The 26,903-nt window shown below is 38.6% G+C and overlaps 3 protein-coding genes across 5 annotated transcripts; 2 read left to right on the plus strand and 1 right to left on the minus strand.

The window, feature by feature from the left end:
- Positions 1–329: 329 nt before the first annotated feature.
- On the plus strand, positions 330–8,936 carry dph2 (diphthamide biosynthesis 2). Of its 3 annotated transcripts, none has more exons than XM_028568824.1 (8): positions 330–439; positions 888–1,064; positions 1,242–1,354; positions 1,848–2,068; positions 2,469–3,158; positions 3,805–3,987; positions 4,216–4,380; positions 8,588–8,936. In XM_028568824.1, exons 2-7 carry the CDS (start codon positions 915–917, stop codon positions 4,341–4,343), a joined length of 1,485 nt encoding a protein of 494 aa, XP_028424625.1. In that variant the 5' UTR covers positions 330–439; positions 888–914; the 3' UTR covers positions 4,344–4,380; positions 8,588–8,936. The 3 variants fall into 3 exon arrangements, with proteins under 3 accessions (XP_028424625.1, XP_028424624.1, XP_028424623.1); XM_028568823.1 differs by lacking the exon at positions 8,588–8,936 and adding an exon at positions 6,772–7,912; XM_028568822.1 differs by lacking the exon at positions 8,588–8,936 and having other exon boundaries at positions 4,216–6,106.
- Positions 4,446–15,088, minus strand: ncf2 (neutrophil cytosolic factor 2). The gene is made up of 15 exons (XM_028568821.1): positions 14,827–15,088; positions 14,508–14,590; positions 14,214–14,322; positions 13,858–13,992; positions 12,976–13,083; positions 12,737–12,796; positions 12,442–12,485; positions 7,335–7,476; positions 7,093–7,158; positions 6,757–6,811; positions 6,520–6,563; positions 6,217–6,371; positions 6,007–6,118; positions 4,946–5,063; positions 4,446–4,851 (listed from the first exon to the last, which is right to left on the minus strand). The coding sequence occupies exons 1-15, from the start codon at positions 14,998–15,000 to the stop codon at positions 4,760–4,762; spliced, it is 1,497 nt and encodes a 498-aa protein (XP_028424622.1). The 5' UTR covers positions 15,001–15,088; the 3' UTR covers positions 4,446–4,759.
- Positions 15,089–15,579: 491 nt separating this feature from the next.
- On the plus strand, positions 15,580–23,639 carry garem (GRB2 associated, regulator of MAPK1). The gene is given in 7 exon segments (XM_028568820.1): positions 15,580–15,959; positions 17,394–17,534; positions 17,855–17,985; positions 19,132–20,334; positions 21,447–21,601; positions 22,009–22,409; positions 22,412–23,639. Coding segments are annotated over 7 exon segments (2,598 nt in total). The 5' UTR covers positions 15,580–15,838; the 3' UTR covers positions 22,858–23,639.
- The last annotated feature ends 3,264 nt before the right edge of the window (positions 23,640–26,903 follow it).

Raw genomic sequence — 26,903 nt, forward strand, 5'->3', positions numbered from 1 at the left:
TACTGTTGTTGGAAACTGGCCATTACTCTGCTCTATATTATACAGTAAGTCTTACATAAACATGCTGATTTGCTGTCTCCTCTGTTTCAAAATATAAAGTAACATTATTAGTTACCTATGTGTATTGCTACTCAGTGAGCTGGAAATGTGAGTAAGTTAAAATAGCTATGGTAATATTTTTTTGAATGATGTAAGGAGTGAATAGAGAAATATGAGTTTTCTTGACTCTTGAGCATAACTCTTGAGGTAAATGATGGCACGAAAATAAACAGCTGATAAGGCATTTGTCAACGTAACCTGGCTTTTATTTTGAAAAATGTTTGAACCGGAAGTGCTTGTCATAGTAGCACTTTAACGTAATGTATTCTCTACTGCTGACACGTGTGTAGCTGTCAAAGAAGCGTTTATCCGTCAACAACTACACTTATAACATTGAATTGTAAGTTTACATGTAGCTATGTGTTGTAAATGTAAGTTGTAAATTATAGTTTGTAATGACTCATTTTAAAGTAAACAAAGACTGGCTACCGGCTAAGCTAGCAGAACCAGAGTAACGTAACGTTAATGTAGTAACGCCGGCGTTAGTAGGTCATTTGAAAGCCTAAACAGGATGGTTAACTAGCTATACGTTTGACACGATATGTGTCGTTATTTATAAGAAAATAACATAACTTCCACTTGACAATGTTGTACAGTGGTTGGCTACATTGTTGCTTCATTTAGCCATTCCTAAATGTAACGGTATTTACAGTGGTCTGAGTGGGTTGTTTCGCTGGCAGAATGAACTGTTAAGGATTTCAGAAATGTTAGTTCTATTTTCAATAACTCGGCTGCTTTGTCACCGACTGATAAAGTAATATATAGTATTGTATGTTGCATTTTTGCAGGCACTGTTTCGTGTTTCCTATGCAATAATGGCTGACGCATTTAGCAGCAGCTCGGAAAGCGTAATTCAGCGTGTGGTAGACGTTACAGTGAAGACAAATACACCTCTGGAAAAACTTGAAGAGTTGTATCAGATTAAGGAGACTTGCGACTTCATCAGAGAGCATCAATTTGAAAAGGTGAGGACATCTATTTCTACTTTTAGTCATGTAAATATTTAAGCTAATTATAAAAGCATGGAATGACAACACAAATCTTGTTAAAAAAACTGTTTGATAAGCTGTTCAGTTAAGCAACTAAAATTAAACATGCAGGAAGTTGAGAAGTTTATTTGTCTAAATGGTTAATGTTCACAGGTTGCACTGCAGTTTCCTGATGAGCTGCTGGTGGATTCAGTTGCAATAGCAGTGGAGATCGAGAGAAACAGCAATGCCAAGACGTTCATTTTGGGAGATACATCCTATGGCAGGTAGGCTAACACCAGGTTTAACTGAGAAAAATCTTGCTTGGTTTAATTATGTGCACTTGAAAGGCTACATAAGTAATTTGTATTGCTTGGATTCTTCATGCAAAGTGAGGCGGTGCTTTACATTACTTTATGCTGTGTACATTTTCTATTTTGTATCCAGCACACACGTGATATTTTGAATTTACAACAGCTTTTGACACTAATTTAATACTAAGTGAGGCTATTAAGCTTTTGGCAGTTTCATTTATTTTATTTTGTTGATCTATTTATCATCAGCAGGCTTATAATATGCCTTAGTACAGTGGCTTATTGAACTTAAAAAAAACAACAGCTTTTGCTTCTACCAGCTCTACTCTACAGTGAGTTTTAATTTGATGTTTAAGCGCATGTTTTTTTTTTTATTCACGACTATTACATAACAATATGTAAGTTAAATGCTTTAAGGTGTTGTGATTATCGTTTGCATTCCTAATTGTTGAATTCTCATGAGCAGTTGCTGCGTGGACGAGATAGCTGCAGAACATGTTGGAGCCGACTGCATTGTGCACTATGGCAGCGCTTGCCTCAGTCCGTCTAAAAGGCTGCCATTGATGTACGTCTTTGAGCGGAGACCGGTGGATCTTGAGAAGTGCACTTCTGCCTTCAGAGAACTCTACCCGGACACACAGAGTCACATCGTCATCCTCTGTGATGTCAACTATGTTCATGCTATAGGTAAGATTATAATGTATTTATTTATTTGGTCTGTAAAGCACTTTGTGACTCTGTCTGAGATAAGTGCTATATAAATAAACTTTACTTACCTACTTATCTGTAAAGCCCTGCTTTATGCTCTTTTATCTGAAAGAGAGAATATATAGTTATGTCAAGTTTATTTAACAGTCATCTTTCAAATCACTGTGTGTAATTCTTAATGAAAATAGGACAGCTTTAAGATGAAGATGAATAGTAGGACAAATTGACCATATTAGTTAATATTAATTGCAGTCTCTAACAAGTCATATTAGCCACATCCTCAGTTAAAGTCTTGAAATCTTGCCTAATAACATCTAAGCTTAAGTTTGGGATTTTCTCTCATTGACTGAATACAACATGCATATATATTCTTTTTCAGATGATCTTCTGACACTCCTTTCTCCAGAGTATCCTAACCTTGTCGTCTCAGAACTTGTTGTCGAAGGGGAGCGGTGTTACGGCCACGGCCGGGTTAAAAGAAAGCATGATGACACCCGTCTGTCGGAGCCAGACAGCAACCAGCGTATTTATCAGTTTGGAAGGCAGTTCTCCTTGAGGAGTGGTTTAAGCATCACTGATTACAGTATGTTTTATGTTGGCCAAGAGGGAGCAACTCTGAGAAACTTCATGATGACTTGGAATCGCTGCTCATTTTGTTCTTTTGACCCCATGAAAATGGCGGGGAGGACTGAGTCAGTAAGTATCAACCGTACACTGATGAAGCGCTATTACGCTATAGAAAGGGCCAAAGATGCCAACGTGGTTGGCATCCTGGTTGGCACACTGGGGATGGCTGACTACCTCCACATCATCCAGCAGTTGAAGGAGACCATCCGAGCAGCTGGCAAGAAGAGCTACATGTTTGCCATGGGGAAGCTCAACGTGCCCAAACTGGCAAACTTTCTCGAAATTGACATCTTTGTGTTAATTGCATGTCCTGAGAACTCACTGCTGGACTCAAGTGAGTTCTATAAACCTGTAGTAACACCGTTTGAGATGGAGGTGGCCTGCAACAAGAAGAGGGAGTGGTCAGAGGAATATGTCACAGACTTTCGACATCTCCTGCCAGGTCAGATTGGGATTTATTCACATCAGAAATTACTAAATCAACTCCTCAACTTTTCTTTTTAGGGTTTAGGGTATGAAAACTATAAGGGGGATCTCTGTAGTATTGTAAAGATCTACATTATAGTGATTAAATGTTATGTATCATGTAAAGTTTGCATATATTATAATTAAAGTTCAGCCTTTTATGTAGGCTTTATTCAAAGAGAAAGAGATGGCTAGCTTAAGTTTTCCAAAGATTTGGACATTTCTTATTTCCCTTCTAAAATGTGCATGGTTGGCTACAGTAAATATTAATATTTCATGAATATATATAATGTTTACATCTCACATTTGTAATGCTTTTTCTCTTTTAATGTTGAAGGTATTTGTACCAACTCTACAATATTTGGACATCTTAATGATAGGGTGTTGCATTTTTTCTAAATCAAAGAAAAGACTAAAAATATTTAAAAAAAAGAAAATGAAGTATAAGATTCAATCCCCCACCACCCTCTTCATAATTTGCATACAGTCCCTAATATTAATATGGTTCCATATCCATGTTTAGCCATGTTGGTAACATGTTGTGCTTATTTGTTACCACCAGTAGCCTAATAAAGTCTTTTCGCACTTCTGTTTTTTTCTTTTTTATCCCAAACTTGCACCAGGTGGACAGAGTCATGTGACGTTGGCTGATAAGCAGGAGGAGGGCGATGAGACTGACGTGTCTTTGATCACAGGAGCTCTGCGAAGTTCCAACCTGTTGAGCAGTGAGCCTGCCGTGTCCCCCCATGGCTCATCCCTGGTCCTCAGGAACCAGACGCTCACTGTAGCCAACACCAACTCAGCTGGTATGACACTGTCAAACATTCTGTTGCATATATAAGACACTTTTTGCGTTTAGTTACCATACATCCTTAAGTTTATTGTAAAAAGCTTTGCACACACCCAATAACTCTTACATCTTGTGCATGTGAGCAAACCAAAAAAAAAAAAAAAAAAAAACAGTTAATTTGTTAGTCTTGCACAAACACACTTCTAAATGTTGTGTATTATTCTACATATTTGTGCTTTCTCAGCATCTTTCCTGGCAGAGCGAAGCTGGCGGGGCTTAGAGCAGAAGCTGGGAGAGACACCTGTTGTGAAGGCGGTACAGGGCAGGAGAGGCATAGCTATTGCCTATGAAGAAGAAGGAATGTCTCCATGATAATTTAACTCAACAGATCATTTCATCATACCTGCAGGTATTACATGTATATTGCTTGTAATAACTGTAAGCTGTAAGTAATAATGATACATTTTCTTTAAATCAATATCAGATATCATTTTATTATCACCTTACTTACTGAATCACAGAATCTATAAACCTATGACTTTTTTTATTTATTTTTTCTGTCCAAACATTACAACTTGTCACACTTGTCCAAATGTATTGTGATTTATTTTAATGGAAAGATGTTTAAAAATGTATACATTAATTAAAACAAATGTAGGCCCGGATTAATCAAATGGAGTTGATTCTAAAATGGTTTTAGTAGGGGAAACTTGACCACTTCTCAGCTTTGGATACTTAACTGTATTACTGGCTTTCATATCTTTTGTGTTTACATTTATTTATTTGAATTACTGCCCATTGACAGGAACTTCTTCCACAAAGGATGCAGGAAATATACCAGTATTCCCATTACATTGTCCTTCCAACCAATCCTGGTTTACTAAAGAAAAAGAAGAAATTAAAAAATTAGAATGATATGTATTGGACAAATCATTCTTTCTAAACACATGAGATATGAAAGAACGAAGTCTCACTTCTCGAGAGTAATGTGATTGTATCGCCTTGATGAAAACTGAGATCCTCTGGATTTGACGACACGTAGGAATGAAGTGCCACAAAGTGAGTCTCGCTCTGTGGTTTTCCATCAGTTTGCTAAAAACACAAAATGCACACAAATATTAATTTTCTGCTAAATCTATTTTTAAACACTGTCCCGTCATTTGAAGGCTCATCACTGTCAAATTACAAGACAAAAACAAATCAAACCGCATGACATTATTGAAATATGGATAAGTAATTGAAAACAAAAAAACTGACAAGTCATTACTTAAATTAAATACAATAATTTAGTAGCAGAAGGAGCAGGAAACTGAAGTAAAAAAAAAGGACATAAATGAAAAAAGAATGAAGTAAATGGATACTTTTTCCTCACTTTTGTTAGCCAGCCATTAATCAGCCAAACATTGCCCTTCCCTTAGCCTCTTGTAATGCTTTAGACATATCTTCATTTTCCATAGTTTTCATCACAACTCAAGGGACTTAAGAAGAAAAAGTCTGGAGTGCTCAGAAGTTCCAAAAAAAGGTCCAAGACACTCTTCTTGTGAAAAAATTAAAAAGCCTATATTTAAATGGCTATTTCATATCAAAATCTTACATTAAAAATAGAACTGGGCAGCAACCCAGGTGTATTGCCACAAAGCGGCCTTCTTCAGGGTGATTTGCACTGGCTTTATAGTTCATTGTATAACTTTATGTAGTGTATACAGTACAGGAAGCCCATAACACAACACGGAGTACTGCGCATAAAGTACTCTTATAATAATACAAAAATAAATTCAGCAAAATTCTACTTTAACTTTTCAGGACCTCCATGATTGAATGAAACCCATCTGTATGAGGTTGCTCACATGTCAGTGCATAATGGAGAGCTTCAATACTCTGAATGTTGCTTTGCCACCCTGACAAAAATCTCGTTGAATGCCGTTTATCAGGAAGATCAAAAAAAGTACTAAGCAAGTTCAAATATTTATAACAATATCAATACCCTTATTAGCCAGAGTAACTGTATTACAACAAGGGACCACCATTTACTTACCTTTGTGGTGGTACACCACAAAGTGATGTGCACGCCACGGGCACGACTCCACACACTTTCCATTTCTGTGCTGGCATTGATTACACTTTGTTTTGTTGCCTTGGAGGTTAAACTACAATCAAACAAAAGAATTTCATTTTGTAGTCTATCAGTAACACAATATATCAATTAAACAGATTATTTTTATTTTTTTTTTAATGTGCACCTCACCTCAAGGTGATTGCAGTCGGAGGGCAATTCAGTTTCTTACTGATTTTCTCAATCAGTATAGCATAGGGAGACCCGGGTGGTACTGAGACAGCAAAGTTGAATGTGAAACGGACTTTGACAATATACGAGTTGTCCGTAGGCTGTTTTTGTTCTTCCTGGAAATTAATGAAAGGGCACATTGATGGAATTAAATCACAGAAATGAAAAGAAAGTCCACCCTAAAACACTTTTATACTTAACATGTTGGCCCATTTTCTGGTTTACAGGTGTATCATATTCTACATAATACCGTAAAAAGCATACCTTTCGTTTTGTGTCTCCGCTGCTGTTCCCACTAGGAGTAAGACCTCAAATATAGAGAATAGGGGGGAAAAGTTTTGTTATTTGGGTCAAATTGTATTTGCAAAAATACTTCCTGTTGTTAGAGCATTTGTTATAACCAATGGATTGAGTTGGTCAGAGGCAATGGTATTTAGCAGCAATTATAGAATGGTGCTTGTAGTTATTCTAGTTTGCTTAATCTGTGTCAGAAAAGAATACCTTGTTTCCTTTCAGGTCTGGTTGGTGGTTTTCGACTTGGAGGCTGAGATGTTCCCTGTCCATGATTAATACCATCCAAATAATGCAATTTAAAATACAGAAATAATAAGTGAAGATGTTATTGCGTAGTTAAAAGAACTTTAACAAATACTACATTTCATCAAGTGTCATTTTAGTAACCTGCAGGGTATGCTTAGAAAATGAAAACAAGACTACTGGTAATGTTTTTAACAAACATGTTATCGTCTCAGAGCAAAATGTAGCCTTACCGTATCGCTTCTAAAAAATACTAAGAAGCAATCTACAAAACAAGAAATTATACTTTTAATTCCTTACCTCATTCTGTTTAGAAGCCAAGTTGATCTCCAAAGGTTCCAGGTAATTGTACGGAACAAGTCCCCTCTATAATTGACATCACATTAATGATGAATACTCTCAATTGACAAGTAACATGATATGGATTCTCTTAACATGACATGAATAATGGTTTCTATGCATATTTTATAAAAAATAAACACGAGAGATGCACACTAGCGTAGAGGTTGCAGATGTACCGATTCTGTACACAGTGGCCTTACTCTTTCATTGAAGATCACAGATGCCCAGTTGTCGGCACCCTTCTGCAGTACAAACACAATGTTGCCCGGCACTACAGCCAACTCATCACTGGTCTCAGGAACAAACTCAAACAGCACAGTGTGGGGTTCTCCTTCTAAAGCCCTGGGAAGACAGGAGATTTCCACATGGCATCAAGAGACCTGCTCACACACTAGTGTAATGGCAAAATTACATTTAAGCTTAATTCCTTATATGTGTGATTGTCACTCCCCTTTTACCCATTGTGCATTAAAGCTCAGGGTTTCTTCTTACTCATTTGAAGAACCTTTTCCACCCTGAGCTGATGTGCTTTTTGTGAAATTGTGTTCCTCCTATATTTGCAAAGATATCTTTAATAAAATACAAAAACCTTCAGAGAAAAAGCATTCAGAGAAAGAGAGGATCAGAAACCACGGAGGGCTCTACTGACTCCACACTGATCTTTAAGATGGAAGCAATTTCAAGCAGCAGGGTAAGCAAACTCTAATTGAAATTAAGAGTGATTTGAATTGGCTGTTGAAAAATCCCAGAAACAAATAGTGATGTTGGAAATTTAAATAGATTAATAACCATTTTGGGTTTTTTTTAATAGAAAAATTATATATATATATTTTTTTTTTAGATATATAAATATTGGGTAATTACATTTGTGATCATTCTAGCAGTATTTCTAGAACCATCATTCTAGCAGTAATTCTAAACCAGAGATCTCTCCACACATTTTAGATTTTGAAGAAAATCTAATTAGATTTTGAAGTAAATCTAATAAACCGTTTTCCAGAAACTGTTCGGATTTTGTGCGTGGGTTTGCCGAAGATAGAACCTGGCCTTATAGTGACGACTATTTGTAAAAATAAGTACTTCTCCCAATGAAATGGGTCATTCGCAATCGCACGTTCCTACGGGAGCCGTGGTGGATGAGATAGTGAAGAAATATGGTTCAGAATGTCTAGTGTCTGCCGTATTGGTCGGAAAATTTTGGGATTTCTTTAAGTTCGGGCAAATTGAGAATGTTGAAACGGGATTTAGAAGAACAAGAGGAAAAACTAATGAAAAAAGACAAAATTAAAATAGAAGATTTAAAACAACTGGGGAAAAACAAAGTGTTTTTACAGATGGATAAAAGAGGTAGTGATTCAGGGAAAGAATGCAAAAGCACACATACACCAATAACCTCCTCATCAGTTCTACAAACTAACCAAAGCCCATGTTCTGAACTTTCTCTAAAAACCAGGAAGACAAGCTGGAAAAACAGAGGGACGAAGAGGACACAGACTCAACAATCGGACAGGACCGACACCATCCGTCACACATGCATCGGGTGGAAAGACCAACGAGTACGAGAGAAAAACATGTTTGAAGCGTTTGTCTGCATGTTACAACAGGCTGTTGGGCAACATATGGAGCGCGGACCCGAAAAAGGCCACTCCCACGAAGGACGTGATCGAGCCAGAGAGATAAAATGATGAGCCCTACAACCCAGACCAGTGTTTGGACTTTGGACATTGGCTATGTAACTGCCAAAAGAAAAAGCAAAAACCACCTCCGACAGAGAACAACACTTGTCCCTCTGTTTAACTGAGTCCAAAAGCTGATGAGGAAGGTAGTGCTAACACACACAAACACACACACACACTCACTTCATGCAATGAAGAAATGCTTTGCACTGATACACTGATTTTGTTTTTGCTACTAGGGACAATTGATAGGTTAGAAAGTTCTGAAAAAGAATCTAATCATTTAAACCATTATAGTATGTTATCTTCTGAAACCTACAAGAAAATGCCTACTACTGAGTGTAAAGTTAAAGGGGTTCCACTCACTTTTTTTTTAGTTAACTCTAGTGCTACAAACTTGATTATTAGAGCTAAAGATTTGACACTGAAGCTCAGTGGTCATTCTATTTGGTCAATTGAGGCTACAGGTCAAACAGTAAAAGAACAATTCTCTGTTCCTTTCTCATGTACATGGGAAACTTTTTTGGTGTCTGATTTATGTCCACTTAATTTGCTTGGTTGTGATTAAATGTGCACTTTTAATATTGATTCAACCTCAACACCTGATGGATTGAGAATTTCTCGTAATGATGCATCTGACATAACCACATTTGTTAATTACAGTGTGGCTAAAATGACGTCACTGAGGCGGCGTCTGTAATCAGCCCTGCCTGTGACTGCATGAAACCTGACTTCCTGCATTGCACAGCTCCTGTTACTACAGTGCCTGATGAAGAATGCTCAAAACTGTTCTTTAGAGACAGAATGACTGTGTTGTAGCTGCTTACTTGACTGACAACCAATATATTTTTTATTTTTTACTCACATTCTGAAAATACACACACTATTAGGAGAAGATAATTAGAAGTACTTATGTTTACTTTTAAGATAAGTATTCAGTTTGTGTGTCAGGAAATGTTTAAAGTACATTTCACTGTTCAAATTCGAATTGGATTGATGAAAAGTTGTTAAAAAATTATCCATTTAAAGACTTCCTAGAAACCTTAAATTGTATTTTTCTAGTTTTTTTTTGGCAGTTGCTGCATCTTACCTGAGACCTGTTGAAGTTGTGTGAGGTTTAGTGCTGAGATGGTTTGAAACCATGATGATTAAAACCAGGTATCAACAACTTTAACACGGAGATTATCATTAAAACTAACATCTAAATGTTTTATGTTAATGTGACTGCTTAATGATGTGCATTATGAGTAATGTACTGAGACAATGGTATACACACATTCATTTAATATTTACTCTCACAAAAAGTAAGATATAAGGTAGTTAAAGATAAATCTTATAAACAGTAAAAGATAATATTTTTATACTATAAAGATAAAGATATATAATATACTAGTATACTTTAAATATAGAAGGGATAACAATTCAGTCAGGAAAAGCTTAGAAGAAACAAGAGCTTTAGAGAGATGGAGAAGTACACTGGCTCAGGTTACAAGTAGGCGTTTCCAGCGAGGAGGAGTCTGCCACAAGATCTTCTGTCTCTGAGCTTTCAGCACACCAATATAAAAAACTTGAATTGACTCAAATGCCTAAAAGTTTAGAAAAAACAAGAGGTTGCTTTCTAGGCCAGTTCCTGCTGGTGCCAGAGAGCTAAATGTAGTTTTGAATTAGGATAATGGGTTTCCTATTGATGGATTGTATAAGAGTTAAATTTAACAGTTACTTTCAATCAGAAGTCAATTATATTTGACCTACTTCTTGCTTTTATTTGAATTTCCCCAGTGTGGGCTAAATAAAATCTTTCTTATGTCATATAGGTGATAAACAAACAGTTGATTTTTGACTTCAAAGACAAATTGTCATTTTTAGGAATAACTAATTCGGATTTCAAAGACAAAAAAGTTAGTATCAGAGTTTTGTCAAATGCTTACAGATGTTATTGTAATCTGACATATTGGGTTATGAAGAATTAGGATTTTTGTACACAAAACATATGTTTTATTGTCCTCAAACTGCCCGACCAATATATAGGCTTACAAGTCCAGCTGAAATGATTAGTTGCTTAATCAGTTGGTTGATTGACGGAAAACTGCTTTGATCGTGTCCAGTTTTCAAAAATGTGAGGACTTTTCTATATTGTTGCTTTTTTGTACCTTAAGTACATATTTTTATGATACTTTTCTTACTTAGGTGATCTTTTTAATGGAATTTTTTGATGGAATATTGCTGGTAACAACAAATGTTTACAGTTTGGAATCAGTACTTACTTTGTCCACTATAACTATCTGTATGAACCTTGTTTAATTGACTAACCCTAATGTAGCAATATTTTTGAATCAATGATGACCTAGATCAGACTTGAAAAAGCAGTGTGTTTAAATGCTCCTTTCTTACAGAGGCTCAGAACAGCCGAGAAGGGGACCACACACACACACACACACACACACACACACACACACACACACACACACACACACACACACACACACACACACACACACACACACACACACACACAAAACAGTGGTAAAGACTGTTTCCTACGATTTGTCAAGTGCTAGTGGACGAACCTCTGACAATGGAAGAACATGGAAGTAATTTGTGTATTGTGATTAGGTTGTAATCAAAAGGGTGGAATGTAATTGCAAAATTACATTTAAGCATAATTCCTTATATTTTTATGTTTTATTTCTACTTAGATTCTCTCACAATGCTGAAAGAGAGTTTATCTCATTCCCACATGTAGATTTTGATTCTAACTAAGTGAGACATCCAGTCCAGAACATAATGTGAGCACTGTTTGTCTGAACAGATAAAGGTACAAGGCCACAGTAAACTATCTTTCTCTACAGATTCACTTATCCCTTTTCAGTGGAGATGTATGGGGGATGTGTCCCCAGCTGTTAAAGTAGGGGACAGGGGATTAGATGAAGTGGTTATATGACGTCTTCTGTAGATTTAGAAGTATCTGGCAGGATCTTTATCTTTATGTTGCCAGTGAGAAGTATCTGGCAGGATCTTTATCTTTGTGTCCTGTGATAAAATGTAAAGTCATGTTTAGAACAGAACATGTGTGATTGTCACTCCCCTTTTACCCATTGTGCATTTAAGCTCAGTGTTTCTTCTTACTCATTTGAAGAACCTTTTCCACCCTGAGCTGACGTGGTTTTTGTGAAATTGTTTTCCTCCTATATTTGCAAATATATCTTTAATAAAATACAAAAACCTAACTTGGTTTAGTCTTTGACTGTCTTATTTGTTTCACTTTACTGAACTTTCAAAACTTTACTCCTGCTGCAAAAGAAACTTCCACAACACTAGTCTTGCTTATTACTGGGTAATAATATCCTGCTGTTGTTAATTGTACATTTACACAGTGAGTCAACATTTTTCCCTATTTTCTAGTTCCTTACCACATCAAGAGCTGATTTTTCCATTTTACACATCCTCCATGTAAAGTGGGAAATCCATCAACTATCACAAAATCTTACCAAGTATCAAGGTAATTTGCAACCATTTTTGCCTGCAACAAGGCTGAATGAGAACTGTAAACAAAATCATATTTTTTTGACACTAACTTTAGTGTTTTTTGAGAGAGCATCAAGTTTCAACGACTTCAAAGTGACTGCTGTACCTTAGAACCTCAGGTTCTTTTGGACGAGTTGGACCGTCTTCAACCTGTCAGATGTAAACAGACACAATGCATCCAGTCAGTAGCGCTGGAAACGGTTTCAAAGTTTCAGAAATTAGGTGCCTCTAAGTTTTTAAAATCTGTACATAAAACTGTAGATCTTCCATATAAAGTAGTATTTTTTTTTTAATATTGTGGAAGATAATAACATAGATTTTTTTCATCATCAGATTGTAGTCTCTTTTTTTTTTTTTTTTTTTTTTTTTTTTTTATTGCCCAAGAAAAGCCCATGTGTCACCTGTGGCTGTAGTGGGGCAAATCCAGAGAAGGCATCCTGAGGCACGACCGAGGCAACAACCTGACCATAGCAGAGAATAAAATGCAGGTTAGGAATGGCAAATAATTCTATTGTTAAGTGATTGACATGTTAGTAAATTAGATGAGCTGTACTCAGGTTAAGTTTAATGGAGTTGATAACACACTATTAAATCATGTAGTAACAACTACCATTTATAGAAAGGTATGCCATCGGATTACCTTTGCTTTGCCCAGGTAGTCCTTCTTCTCCAGCTCAGCAACATAGTGCTTATTTGGTTTGAACAGCACTTTGGATGGGAACTCGACTGGCTTGAAAAGTTTCTGTTTCTGTTGGTGAAATTACATTGCAAGGAATATTATTATATCTGTCAAGTATTTCTGACATGAAAGAAGAATTATTTTTTTTAAGATTGTTTTGCGGGATTTTTTTGGCTTTTATTCGATAGGACAGCTGAAGACAGGAAGGGGGGAGGGGGGTGACATGCAGCAATTAGGCCTTGGGATGGAATTGAACCTGGGCCGCTGCGGTAAAGACTGAGCCTTAGTGCATGGAGCGCACGCTCAACCTACATGTAGGTGAGCTACCACGGCGCCCCATGAAAGAAGAATTTAATTAAATTGCTAATACGGTTGCTAATAAACAGTATCACTTTGCAACACTAATGTAAATGAATAGCACTCTCCATGCCTTATCCTTGAGGCTTCACTGATCAGACTGATATTAAGTTTATTCATTTGCAATATACACTGGTTGATATAGGGCTTTTATTATGAATTGGGCACTGGCTGGTAATTGTGCAGCAATGCTTCATGAAAAAGCCTTATCTGAGTTGTGGGTGGGTACATCACTTTGCACTAAAGAGTTGCCATTTCTCCCAGAAAGTTGATTAGTTTGGGTTTGTTTTAATCTGAACTACTCTGACAAAAATGCAATGCTGAATACATACCATTCTTTATCATTAATATGATCATATTTAAAGTTATTGAATAACTGAACAAAATATGTCATTGGTTGCTCAAATCACAAGATTTTGTCATGGGTGAGGACTGTTTTTTTTTTTTTTTTTAATAATGGTTACTATATGCTAACTGTTAACTGACCAGGGCGGAATCCAGGGCTTTGTCGATGATGTTAAGCTTGGCATCTGTCTTGTAGTTGAGAGCCTTCACAAGGTTTTCATGGGCTTTTTCCCAGTGACCCAGCTGAGCCTCAGCCAGAGACACATTGATCAGAACCTGTGGCAGGAAACATTGCTATTGTATTAGAAGCTTGTTACTATTTTAATCCCTCAGACATTAAATTAGTCATTAGGGCAGATTAGCAAATCAATGTACTCCATGTCTCTAAACAGTTTGACAGTAGACAGAACAGAGAAGAATAGTCTAATCACTTGTAAGTTACATGATAAGGCTTTACAAGAACATATAAAAATGATTGGAGACGTTTAAATACTTACCTCACATGCATATAATTTGTATCTGAGACCAAGTGCTTTGTAATCTATCAGCTGGTTGCCTCTTAGTGTTTTGAAGGCATGCTGGAAATCAGCTAAACTCTCCTCATACCTTCGAATATAAATAATACAGTTAATAGCTTTTGCATGTAATAAACCACAACAATTGTAAAAACAAACAAGAGTAGTGACTAGGAACCAAATTTTAAGATAATAAAAGCATAGAAGGGCTTGTATTTTTAAATTGTAATGTTAAATATAAAGAATGAATGTGGCCATTGAATTGAGATGACTTGCCTCTCCTTTTTGTAAAATGTCATTCCTCTTTGAAAGAAGGCAACAGCCAAATGTTCATCCTTGCGTATGCTGCAATCAAAGGCCTGCGAAACATTAGAAGACACGGTAACTTCCTCTAGAAGAAAAGAGAAATGGTAAACTCTACTTCTTCTTTCTCAGTGACTTGCACTCTCAGAATGCAACATATCACAGCACTCATCTTAGCTTTATAAGCTACATCCAAACAAGATTTACTTTTTGATTAGTGTAATTACGAAATGAAAACTGTAGATATTTGTGTGAAATGTTTAGGCTTGCATTTTACCAACTTCAGACATACCTTTTCAGCAGCATCCAGGTCTTGGTTAAGAAGATGGAGACAGCCAATGTCAAAACAAATTTTGGAGTTTGGTTCTTGGATATCCAGGAAAATCCTAAGTGCCTGTGACAAATCCTGTCTTTCAACACAAGTTACAGCCGTGTCCCACTGGCGCAGAGTGTCCACAAAAGACATAGTTGCTGGTTAGGAGTACACTGAGCTATAGACCAAATTAAGGAAGCTCTTCTGATTTGTACCAGCTAGATCAGGAAGTGTGGTGACAGTGCCATTGTTGATACATTTACATATCTGTGTGGGTGTGTGTGTGTGTGTGTGTGTGTTGGACTCCAAATAACAGGCTGTTCATTAATGGGATACATTAGTCATTTCCTAATATTATAAGTCTCTGTTTTTAAGTGGGATGATGGAGTGCTGACATATATTTTAGGAGTGGCATTAGAATCATGATTTACAATCCTTACATCTGGAGCACCAGGTGGAGTTTTATTATGGATTAGGTCTTCTTTTATTTGCTTTCTTGTCTTTTAGTTGTCAGCATCAGTGACAAAACTATAACGTTCGGTAAATACTTTTACACACTACATCGCTCGTAAACAGCCAATGGTTACATTTGATATTCAAAACGATTTCACTAAGGAAGTATGAAACGTGTTTTGTGTTGTTCACTCTTGTTCACGCTCGTGTTTTCTATAATGCTCTTATTTTAAAAGGATAAAAAAAACGTATTTCCGTTATTCAGTTAGACCACAGACAGTTGCCCAGATGCACCCGTCGCGAGCTAAACAAACATGTCTCTGCTACATTATGAGACAACGGACCTTGATGATACGTAGGCCAATGAAAAGGGAAATGTGCCACGATTAATAAGAAACGTGCCGAACATAAAGCTATTACGTTAGCTGATGGATAGTTGATTTAGCATTCCGTTGGTTAGCTTAGTGTAGCCTTTTGTGACCGTGTTTACACATTGCTAGCTAACTCGCCAATTGGCTACTGTAGCTAAGCTAGCAAAATGGACCTTGGAACAATGTTGTACAACAATTTAAAAGAAGTTACATGGAGCACAACGTCCTTACCATTAGATCAACTTGTCAGTGCTTATAGGTTGCCTCAAATTGCCAGGCTGGATAACGGTTAGTAACTTGCTGTCAAAGTTTTCTTTTGCTAACGTTAGCTGCCAAAGTGCTAGTTAGTAGCTAAAGCAAACTGTAATGAGTTAAACTGTAAGACATTTTTTGCGGTTGATTTTGTCAGCGTATCGTATTAATTTTCAACAAAAGTGTCTAGCTAGTTGACGTAAAAGTTAGCTGTTTCTGTGGATTAAAGTTGCGTCACTATCTCCTAAACCTTCGTATCCATATCTCACCAAATAATTACGTTTGCTAAGTCAGTATTATTTTACATGTCCTGTAACCTCTCTGCTGTCACTGTGTAGCCATGAAAATAAAGTTAGTAAGTGAGAATAAAAACAGCTACTGTTATACCAGCAATAGTATTTCATGTCCGGGACAATATATCAAGGCACCAGAAGACCGTTAATTGTGCAAACCAGCGACTATTGGAAATGTCATTATACTGTAAAGGAACATGTGCAGCGTGATGCCAATTTCAGAAAGAAAATAAGGGCAGAACTACAATAAGAAATTGTAGCAGGTTGAGTCAATTTAATTGTTCAATTAAGCGTGAAAAGTTATATTTGGCCTTATTGTGGGTACAATGAAAGACAATTTTAAGGAAAACATTACGACATGGTACTGTAAATTTACATGAAGGTAAACGTAGAACAAAATTACAGAAGACATAATAACATATACATGTCTATTATGGTATGTACTTTGAAATATTGCCGTTATGAAACCATCAAGAATTATTATTTGTTCTCTATCTTCTTATTTTGGTCACATTCTTCTAGGCCTCCCATGCAAAATTGTCTAGGATTATTGGGCTTTTAAATGGTAGTGCTTTAGAGTTTTTTTAGAGAGGTATGGATTAAGGCATTTGTCATTGTCCATGGAGGATAGGGATTTGAGTGTGCTGAGTAATCCAATGCCTTGCCATGAGTGGAGCAGCCTGTGAGGCTCATAAGTGGTATAAAAAAAACGTAACTGTAATCATGGCATTTCTCAGGGTACCGACTTTATTGTTTGGGATAATCATTCCAAATTTGTCCCAACCATGGACGATACAAATTACTTTTGCTGCCCTGATCCACATTCTAGACACCAGTATGTCTTATTAAGCTAATTAATAAAATAAATGCTGAAACACAGTGACTAGATGTATCACAACTCTGATAAAACTTAAGCTCATCTGTGTCTTAGATATCATTTTTTTTTTATTTCAACAACAACCTTTAACTATTCATTTTATGTGGATTTACAAGTGCTGACAGGACAGCTGATGTTTTCTAAGATTTTGATCGTGCAAAAGGGGCAGAGAGTTATTCTGAAAGTTTGTTAAATTTAGTGATGTATAACTGATATTTTTTTTCTACTGTACCAGTATTACAATAGTCCCTGGATTGTAAGGTACAATCTGTGTTCTGCTTGTTGTTTTCATTCCTGCAGGTCAGTTGGTTGAAGGGCTCAGAGACAATGACTACCTCTTGATTCATTCCTGCCGTCAGTGGACAACTATTACTGCTCACAGTCTGGAGGAGGGACACTATGTCATCGGGCCCAAGATAGAGATCCCAGTGCATTACGAAGGTGAGCTACATCATCGATGCTCGATGCTCTTGAATTTGCTTGACATAGTCTTTTGATGATGTATTTTTTTATATATCAAAACCCCCCCAAAAAAGTCAGGTGCTTCAACTGACAACAGGGGGTTCAAATTGGGACGGACGTCCTGTGTCCTGATAAATACAAAATATATTTTGAGAGGGGTTTTGGTGCATCAGTGTTGAGAGGTTGTAAGAACAATGTGAAGCTTTATCCCAAACCTTCTTTTTATTGATATTTGCACGGAAAATTACAATCCATGCTTGACCCCATCAGTTGCATTGATATGTCTTTTCCTACTTCAGGTCAGTTTAAGCTATTGGAGCAGGACAGAGATGTCAAGGAGCCTGTGCAGTACTTCAACAGCGTGGAGGAGGTGGCTAAAGCATTCCCTGAAAGGGTATACGTCATGGAAGAAATCACTTTCAATGTTAAGGTACATACCGCTTTACTGAAATTGCATTTTATATGATTTCACGTGACAAACTGATTGATTGATCTAATTTGTTTGTTGAAGGGGCTATTATTATGATTGGTTCTGGATTCTAGGACCTTTTTCACACCAACAACTGGGGATGGACCAGGGTTATCTGACCCGTGTTCACCCGTGTTCTGTGGAGACGGATGTTCTTAGTTTAATTCTACTCTTCTGCATTTCATACATTGCAGGTGCAGCAGTAAACAAGGAAGTATGATTCATGACCATTTTAGGACAAGGGGAGAACATTTCTCTTTGTTTCGTAACATTAAAAAGGTTTTGCTAACTCGCACGTCTGCCAGCTGCAGACATGTGTCACGGGGGGGTGGGGGGGGGTCAGCGAGAGAGAGGAAGAGCAGCTGTGCTATGAATGAGAGATATTTCCATGCGTTTACATTCTCAAGCACAGTGAGGCAAAGTCTATGTTGTTTTTTATTATTATGCACCTACATTTCCAACCAATGACATAGTTTGTCCCGCCCTGGTTGTTAGCGACCCTGGTCAAGTCTGACCCACCTCTCGACCTGGGTCGTGACGCCAAGTCGGTCAACGCGGGTCGACAAAGTCGATCCTGGTTGAGCCATCAGTGTGAAAGGGGTATGGAACTCTGACTTCCAACTCTGACATCAGGGGTATTCAATAAATTAATATTTCCAGTTCCTCCTGTTAAGACTCCCAAAACTGGCATGTTTAAGTCAATTTGGTTTGTTTTCAGAAAATGCAGCTCCACAAAGTAGGTTTAAAAATTATTTAACCTAGCACACCATTCAAATGTATCCTTTTAAATAATCTTTGTTGTAGTCAATTTTGACTTTGAGATTCCTCTCAGACTTAACCGATATGACAGTCTTCCAACCGCACTGATATATTGAATATTTAGGGATACAAAATCTTCTTTTTCTTTTTACATTTACTGACACACAAAGGACGTGATGTAACAGTTCCTTGTTTAAATCAATAACAGACTTTATACAGAAAGCAGTTGACCTAATGGAAGGAAAATCTAATGTTTACTGACAGAGATTTTTCTTAAAAATGAAAAAAATAACAAGGTGGAAAAGCTCTTCTTCAGTACTTAGGCCGTATGTCATCTTTTTTTTACAGATGGCTTCAGGGGAATGCAATGAAGATACTGAAGTTTACAACATTACCCTAAGCACCGGTGATGAGCTGACATTAATGGGCCAGGCTGAGATCCTGTATGCCAAGACCTCCAAGGAAAAATCCAGATTGAACACCATTTTTAAGAAGATTGGGAAGCTGAACTCCATCAGTAGGATCGGTCGAGGCAAGATGCCCTGCTTGATCTGCATGAACCATCGCACCAATGAGAGCATCAGCCTGCCTTTCCAGTGCAAAGGCAGGTTCAGCACCTGCAGTCCACTGGAGCTGCAGATGCAGGACGGCGAGCACGTCATCAGAAACATTGTGGAGAAAACCCGCCTCCCGGTCAATGTCACCGTACCCAGCAGTCCGCCCCGCAACCAGCACGACCTGCACCTCATCCGCGAGGGTCATCGCTACAAATTGGTCAACATTCAGACGAAGACGGTGGTCGTGTGCTGCGTTCTGCGAAGCAACAAAATTATCCCCATCCATTTCCCCTTCCACATGGCCATGCCTAGATTCATTATTCCAGAAGAACTGCTGCAAGGAGAGTTGTGGCTAGACACTATGGTACATCGCTGGTTCTCCTTCTGCCAGGAGCAGTTTGACATAGACAACTATTCACGAGCCATCCGCGACGTTCGGACGGACTGGAACGACGACGGTAAGAGTCCTAAGAAGAGCAGCGGCAATGTCAGTTGCAGCGGAAGCAGCGGAGGCAGCAGCAGCTCCAACGGTTGTCCCAGCCACATGCAGATTCCCAGCTCTTTAATTTACGCCCGGGATGAACTCACCCAGTCCTTCCACCGACTGTCTGTGTGCGTTTACGGCAGCAACCTGCACGGTAACAGCGAGGTCAACTTGCAGGGCTGTATGACACTGTGTGGAGACTGGGCTCTTCTGCCTTCTGACAGCATCCCTACAGACCCGGGGGAAAATGAACACTTTCCTCCCGAACCGATGGATAGCACAAACCAACAATCGTCCCTCACCAAGTTGGACATTCCCTATGAGGAGCTGTGGTTGGATCACTTGAGAGGTCAGATCCCAAAACCTTCTTTAAGTGAGGGGATTCGAGGCATCAACAATGGCTGTGGTACGACAGCAGCCCTGTCATACCCAGTCACTTGTCCTCTCGGCGCAACACCCAGTCCAGATGCGTCTCTTACTCCACCACCGGTTCCACCCAAGTCTGAAGCTGTGAGTAGAATCTGTTATGCTTTAAATTGTAATCCTTTAAGATTTCCGTCTTCATTGATTTGGTGACACCCGTGGTTACTGTGGTAAAGGCAAGTGCAGTTTAAAACCACAGCAAACTTCTTTGTTAGAAAAATCACACAGACAACATAAGATTACAGTGCGACCACACAAACTTGCATTGCACATTTAATCAAGAGTCATTGAGTTTGGTTTTCCACACAGATAGGCACATTTGGTGAACTTGCTGTGTTGGAGGTGTGCAGCCTGTCGCCTGCTTCTCTTCATCTAACAGTTCACTGTTCCAAAATTAAAATGATCCTCTGACAAAAACAATGCTAGAAATGACCGTTTCCTTGTTTTGTAGAGACATTTTTGATGAAAGGATCAAAGTTGAATAATACACTTTTAGATATCATTAGACTTTTCTAAAAAACGAATTGTTTTCTAAAAAGAATGCACATCACATGTCAGTCAGTCTGACATTTATTTCATTTGTAAGGAAGTACATAACATGGATTTTCTGCTTTCGCTCTGTTCTCCTGGAAACGGATATGACGTAGTAGGTGAATTTTTGGTTAAAAAAAAAAAGATTCTGGGGAAAACAATTGATTTTAAAAATCGTTGTAATAAAAAATCACGATACATATGATTTTGGATTCCACCCCTAATAAATACATTGCGTTTCCTGTGGCTGCTTCACAATAAATGTCAGCCTGTGTGTTCTGCCAGCTGAAAGTTTTTAATGTGAAGCAGTAGGATGTTCCGTTTGTAACTTAATACAGCTCTGACCCGGTTTAAAGAGAGTGAACGAGACTGTAAAGATTTCATGCGTGGATCGTTCTTCTTAAAATGCCTCGTGATTAGGCAATCTGAATCCAGCCTGGGAATGGTGGACTCTGCCACTACCCATAAAAACTACTAAACAGAGACAATTTACTTGAATCGCTATTGCAGATAAAATGAAGACCCTAAATAGTAAAAAACTGAGGTTTGATATCATGAAAATCTTGAGGATTCTAACTTTAAGCAGTGTCTAACACCTTCAGTTTTACAGAAAAACATTGATTGTTGATTTTGCCGTCAGTTTCAAAGTCGGATCGTTACTTTTCTAGGTGAAGGAAGAATGCCGTCTTTTGAACGCCCCACCGATTCCTCCACGAAGTTTGAAACAGATGCCATCGGTGCCCATCCTGGCTAAGCCACGGCAGCAAGAGACTCGGTCTCCAAGTCCAACCCTCTCCTATTATTCCTCTGGTCTCCACAACATGTAAGACTTGGCACCATTTCATAGCACACACCTGACCCCAATTACAGTGAGAAGACTACATGTGCTTTGACGAAAGTGAGGGGTTATAAATTCAGACAGTGGTCTTTTAAATCTATAGTTTTAAATGCTGATTTATGCTGGCATTTCATATTTCTAGAGAACCATGTTGTCATTGTATTTTTTCCTCTTTGGTTCAACCTACCCGTGAAATCCACCTACATCTTTTAAATTAGGTTTCCTTATATTTAGCTGTGTCCATTGCAGTTTCACCTTAACCCATATTCTTTTATTGACCCCATTCGGTAACAGCTATAAAATGCCAAGTTTTTGTTTTAAATGTTAAATATTTAAACCATATGATGAGGTCTCCTCTACCACAAATAAATTTCATATTTTTCCATCAGTAGTGGAGCATCTGAGCAAGAGGCGGCCGACCCACAAGAGCAAAGCCCCGTGTGCTACCCCTGTAACTGGGGTCGCTCCACCAGCACTGAGCCAAATGCTGCGTTGCCCAGTGGTAGCCTGCCATCGGATGGGATGTCCTCCAGGCTGTCTTGGCCAAACAACTTCAGTGGAGGAGAATCGCACAGCGTGGAGGAATTTCTACCAGCCGGCTGTCGAAGTTACTACAGTTACCCGAGAAAAAGATCCCCGAGCACCCCAAAGACCTGTACATCCAGCCGCGTTGACTTTGATGGCCGAGAGCATGGGCACAGCAGTCAGGACCTCAGGTCGCACAACGCTTCTCTGAATCCGTTCTGCACCAAATCTTCAAGCTACAATTCCGAAATGTACAGAGACAAGCCCCTCAAGAATCTAACACTAAGCAGAGCCTCTCTTGCCCCATCTTACCGCCGAGAACACCCAAATCCAGTGCCATAAAGAAGGGCACCGATTCACTGTCGGGGTCAGCCTGTGACAGTGAGCAGGAAACTTCAAATTGCCTACGTCTTCGGCACGAGCAGGGCACAAAAGAGATAACTAACTCATTAACTCCTAACTGTCCATCCCCATCTCAGACTGCACAGTGGCAGCCCCCATCCAGTCTGGCTGGTCTTTCTATTGAAGAGGTGTCCAAATCTCTAAGGTTCATCGGCCTGCCAGATGACATTGTGTCTCTTTTTGTGTCTGAGAAGATCGACGGGAATTTACTGCTGCAGCTCACGGAGGAGATTTTGTCGGAGGACTTCAAGCTAAGCAAACTGCAGGTAAAGAAACTCATGCAGTTCATAAATGGGTGGAGACCCAAGGTCTAACTGACAGTATGTGACACTAAATTCTGTGATAGAGCAGAGAGTCACGCCTTCAGTCTATATGCAATGCACACCCAAGCCACAAAGATTTTCTTTTTGTATAATATGAATTTATTTCCTTGTTACTTTATTGTGGGGATAGTTGGGTAATTGGTCAGTTCCCAGCCAACCTAAAGTCTGTGACAGCTATTTACTAACTGCATGGAATCATTTGGCACTTTCATGAAGACATGTTCATGTCGGCTACTTAGTACTCTTTCTCCCGCAGCCTAGCTAGCTAAACTAAGCTGTTAAACTAGTGTTCGTGTTATCACACAAATCCTAATTTAAGCCAACAAATGTAAAGGAAAACACTAATAATAACTAAGATTGGCTCATTCTGTCCTCCAAAAGGGGAATATTACGAGTTTCTGCTCTTTCCGGGATTTTTCAAAGACCACAGTAAGGATGTACTATGGTATATGTTGCTTATTTACCATTTAAAAAAACTATGTAAATGTTTTGCAGTGAATACACAATTGGACATTTGGCCAAAAATAAAGCTTGCATCCCAAGCTTGCAATTACCTGCAGTCAGTGACATACGATGCAATCACCGTTTTCACGAGGTCAGGGATGTGATAAAGAACGTTGCTGCAAGTGCATTTCTCAACGTCAATTTCGTTTAAGTCAAGACCTGGCTACTGCTGACAAGTGCTAAAGTATACTCTACCCCTTTTTAAAGCTCTTCTTAAAGGTGCTGTAAGCGATGTTGGGTGACGTCACTTCTTGTTGACGTTCGAAGTATTGTCAAACAAAACGGAGGCTAGCTCTCCCTCCTCATCCCGTCCCCTCCCTTGGGCGCACTAACCCCCCAACCCCAACCCCCAAATCCTTCTAGTCGGTTATTGGCTGGAACACGGTTTGTTACTGTATGTTTCGTGGTGCAGGTTGGCGCAGTTTGTTTTTGTTGGCGTTTGTGGAGCCTGGGCTGTATACAGAGACCGCGTTTTTTTTTTTTACAGTTTGTGTTCAGGGGACAGGCAGCTAGCGGATAGTGAGGAGATTTTTGCTGTACGTGACAAAAAATGTAGCCTAAAAATCGCGTGACATCACTTGGGCCTAAGAAAAATAACGGTTTGGTTCCGGTTTCCAACCGACCCCGTCAATTTATGTGCGACCCAAATTTATTGTATGAGCTTGGGGAAGAAATTATACGAATTAAATAAATACAAATAAAAAGTTTGAGGCAAACTATAATAAAATTTTTGTACAGCACTCTTGCGATGCAAGATGCCTGTTGTCCTCCAGCAGTGCTGGAAGAGGACCCGATGTCGCCGCAGCGGCACTTAACGTTGCCGTGTCCAGTTTTACGGCAGCAGCAGCAGCAGTGTGAGGACGGCGCGGACGGTGCCTTCAAGCAGCCCTCACCGGCCAGCTACTGCGCCGCCGGGGAGCTTCACTACGTTAAACCGAGCAGATGAAACCATTCATGAACTATATGTTGTGTTTAATGTCGTTCAAGAGGATGGCAACGTAGCAAGCAAACCCGATCAAATGAAAGGTAAACACCCGTTAGAGTGCTCTAACGTTACAGCAAGTTCCTGTGGCTCAATGGAGGTGGCTAACAGGAGTGAAGCTAATGACAACTTCGCAACACAATTCATTTGGATACAAGCGTTGCATTATGGAAGATGGACGGGATTCTGAACAGCGATGCCCGCGCTGCGCGCGCGCGCACACACGCACGCACAGCAGAGCCCATGTATGTGCGTTACTTGACGCACATACATATAGCACAGGTAACTGATTGGAAACGATACAGATTATACATGATTTACTGCCGCTGGCGCAGATGAACTAACGCTACATTCGTTACTGTAAGTAGCCTACAATAAACCCTCCATTATTAAAAAGTCAATACTTATCAATACCCACCTACCTGTTCTACAGAAACCAATATTTCTGTCTACGCTGTCCACTCTTGTCCACCGCGCTGTGCAAACACAGCTCTACTCTGCAAATAGCGACTTTTTACAAACAAGCTACAATGAAAGATGTCAGTTTGTAGTCTAACTGTTTATCTTAGTTTGCAACACATCTTGAATTTTGGACAAACTATTGTAAACTTAGCTGCTGTCTAAACGAACCATCCTCTCTGCTGGAGCGGTAAACCTGTGGCTGTATTATAAGACCAAAACAGATCCATGTGGCTACTTGATATGCACGTGAACGATGCCTAAGGACAACTGTACATGTAGTAACAGGTAGGCTATGTTATGAAAAATAGAGTATCCACCGCTACTGTAAAGGGAAAAAAAATGTCCTACCTATCCCTTGCTGCCACTGGGAAAAAAATAAAAAATAAAATAAATTCCCTATAGACCCATGACCTCAACTGACAACCAACCAGAACCAAACAATTTTTTTTTTTTTTTATGCCTTAGAGCACCTTTTAAGCTGTAAGCTTGGTCTGCATTAGTGAACAATCACTACTTTTTCAAATGGCAAGAAATAATGATGTAAACCTGACCTTTGAGCCTGTGGTATCATACTGATGTACAGTACAGAAATTATAAAATGAATTGGATAAAACCAAAAACATCAGCTTTTAATGTAAATGGAGAAGTAGCTGTCGGTACATCAGTCTGATATCAGGGAAGAGGGTTGGTTTCCTAGTCTAGTTTTAGAAGAAAAGTGTTGCATGTAATCAACCAACTGGGCTTTGTTGGCCATCATAAATCACATCTGCGTTCTTGGTGTGATGTTCTACTTGTAAGAGAGCCAAATCCAATGATTATGAGGGTCTTTTGTGCAACAATGTGTCAGATTTGTCACCTTCTTATGCAATTTCTATTTTTATGATTATTTTTTGGACTTTTCCACCTTTATTTGACAGGACAGCTAGGTGAGAAAGGGAGAGAGAGGGGGAAGACATGCAGAAAATAGTCACAGGTCGGAATCAAACCCTGGACCTCTGCGTCGAGGCATAAACCTCTTAGTATATGTGCGCCTGCTCTACCCACTGACCCAACCCGGCCACAATGCAATTTCTATTTGATGCCTTTTTAATCTAAAGTTGAATTAAACTATGTTGCTATTTGCTTTAACCTTAACCATCTCTGCTAAAAATAACGTGAGGTTATTAATAGCAGGAAAAGACTAACCTGAGGCCTAACATAAGTAGGTCTAAAAATAACATGGAAATAACCAACCGAGGTAATGGACCACGACGTTGGCATCATGCACTTTGGTAGATTTCAGCCTTTTAATGAATTGCAGTTAAAGTCATTAAATATAAACCTATAACATAAGAGTGTCTATGTAGAGAGTGGATGCACTACACACTTTTTCCAAACTAAAATGGTACTTTCTCGTGTGTTTTCGTATGTATTGTAAGTGTCTTCTAATGCTAGAAACAAGTAAAAGATAGCTTTTCTGCGCCTTAACCCAGAGACCTTAAAATATATAATATACACTTTAACATTTTCACTTAGTTAGTCACAAGAGACTGACTGGAGAATATACTCTTAACACAAACAACATGCACATCAAAGAATGATGTCAGTTATGTGTTTCCTTAGGATCTGAGAGGCATGTGAGGTCAAATTGAAATTGATCTGCTAAAATGAAATATTGGTTTCTATTGGTACTAAACTTATTTTTTTTCTATAGCCTTGAGTCAGAGTTTTATTTATGCAGTATTTAACATAATGCTCGATATGCCGATGAGTGAGTGTAAGACTGTCGGTATGGCTAGTACATGAAGGTGCCTCAGCAACAACAGCCTTTCTAAAACCAGGTCTCATCTGTTGGCCAACAGCTGTTATTTTCCCCCTGACACTTTTTCAGTGGGGTTGTTACATATTTTACTTGATTTTTTTTTAATGTAAGTACAAATGTAATGTGACTTTTTTTTTTTTTTTTAAAAAAGAAAGTGATTACTATGTTGGAATTATTTTTATTGAAAAAAGGCTTATGTTCAAATTTATGTTAGTTTTTTTGTATTATTCTGTACAACCTGGATTTATAAATCCATGATCTAAAATAACACAAAAAAAAACATCCTCA

The sequence above is a fragment of the Perca flavescens genome, chromosome 22 (assembly GCF_004354835.1).
Source record: "Perca flavescens isolate YP-PL-M2 chromosome 22, PFLA_1.0, whole genome shotgun sequence".
NCBI lineage: Eukaryota > Metazoa > Chordata > Actinopteri > Perciformes > Percidae > Perca > Perca flavescens.

Coding starts and splice junctions, on each gene's coding strand:
- dph2 (XM_028568824.1), top strand. CDS start 915: ATGGCTGACGCATTTAGCAGCAGCTCGGAAAGCGTAATTCAGCGTGTG. Junction 1,065..1,241: donor GAGAGCATCAATTTGAAAAG/GTGAGGACATCT, acceptor TAATGTTCACAG/GTTGCACTGCAGTTTCCTGA. Junction 3,159..3,804: donor CTTTCGACATCTCCTGCCAG/GTCAGATTGGGA, acceptor AACTTGCACCAG/GTGGACAGAGTCATGTGACG.
- ncf2 (XM_028568821.1), bottom strand. CDS start 15,000: ATGTCTTTTGTGGACACTCTGCGCCAGTGGGACACGGCTGTAACTTGT. Junction 7,477..12,441: donor AAAGAACCTGAGGTTCTAAG/GTACAGCAGTCA, acceptor CTGTCTTCCCAG/GGCTTTAGAAGGAGAACCCC. Junction 6,812..7,092: donor TGGCTTCTAAACAGAATGAG/GTAAGGAATTAA, acceptor AATCATGGACAG/GGAACATCTCAGCCTCCAAG.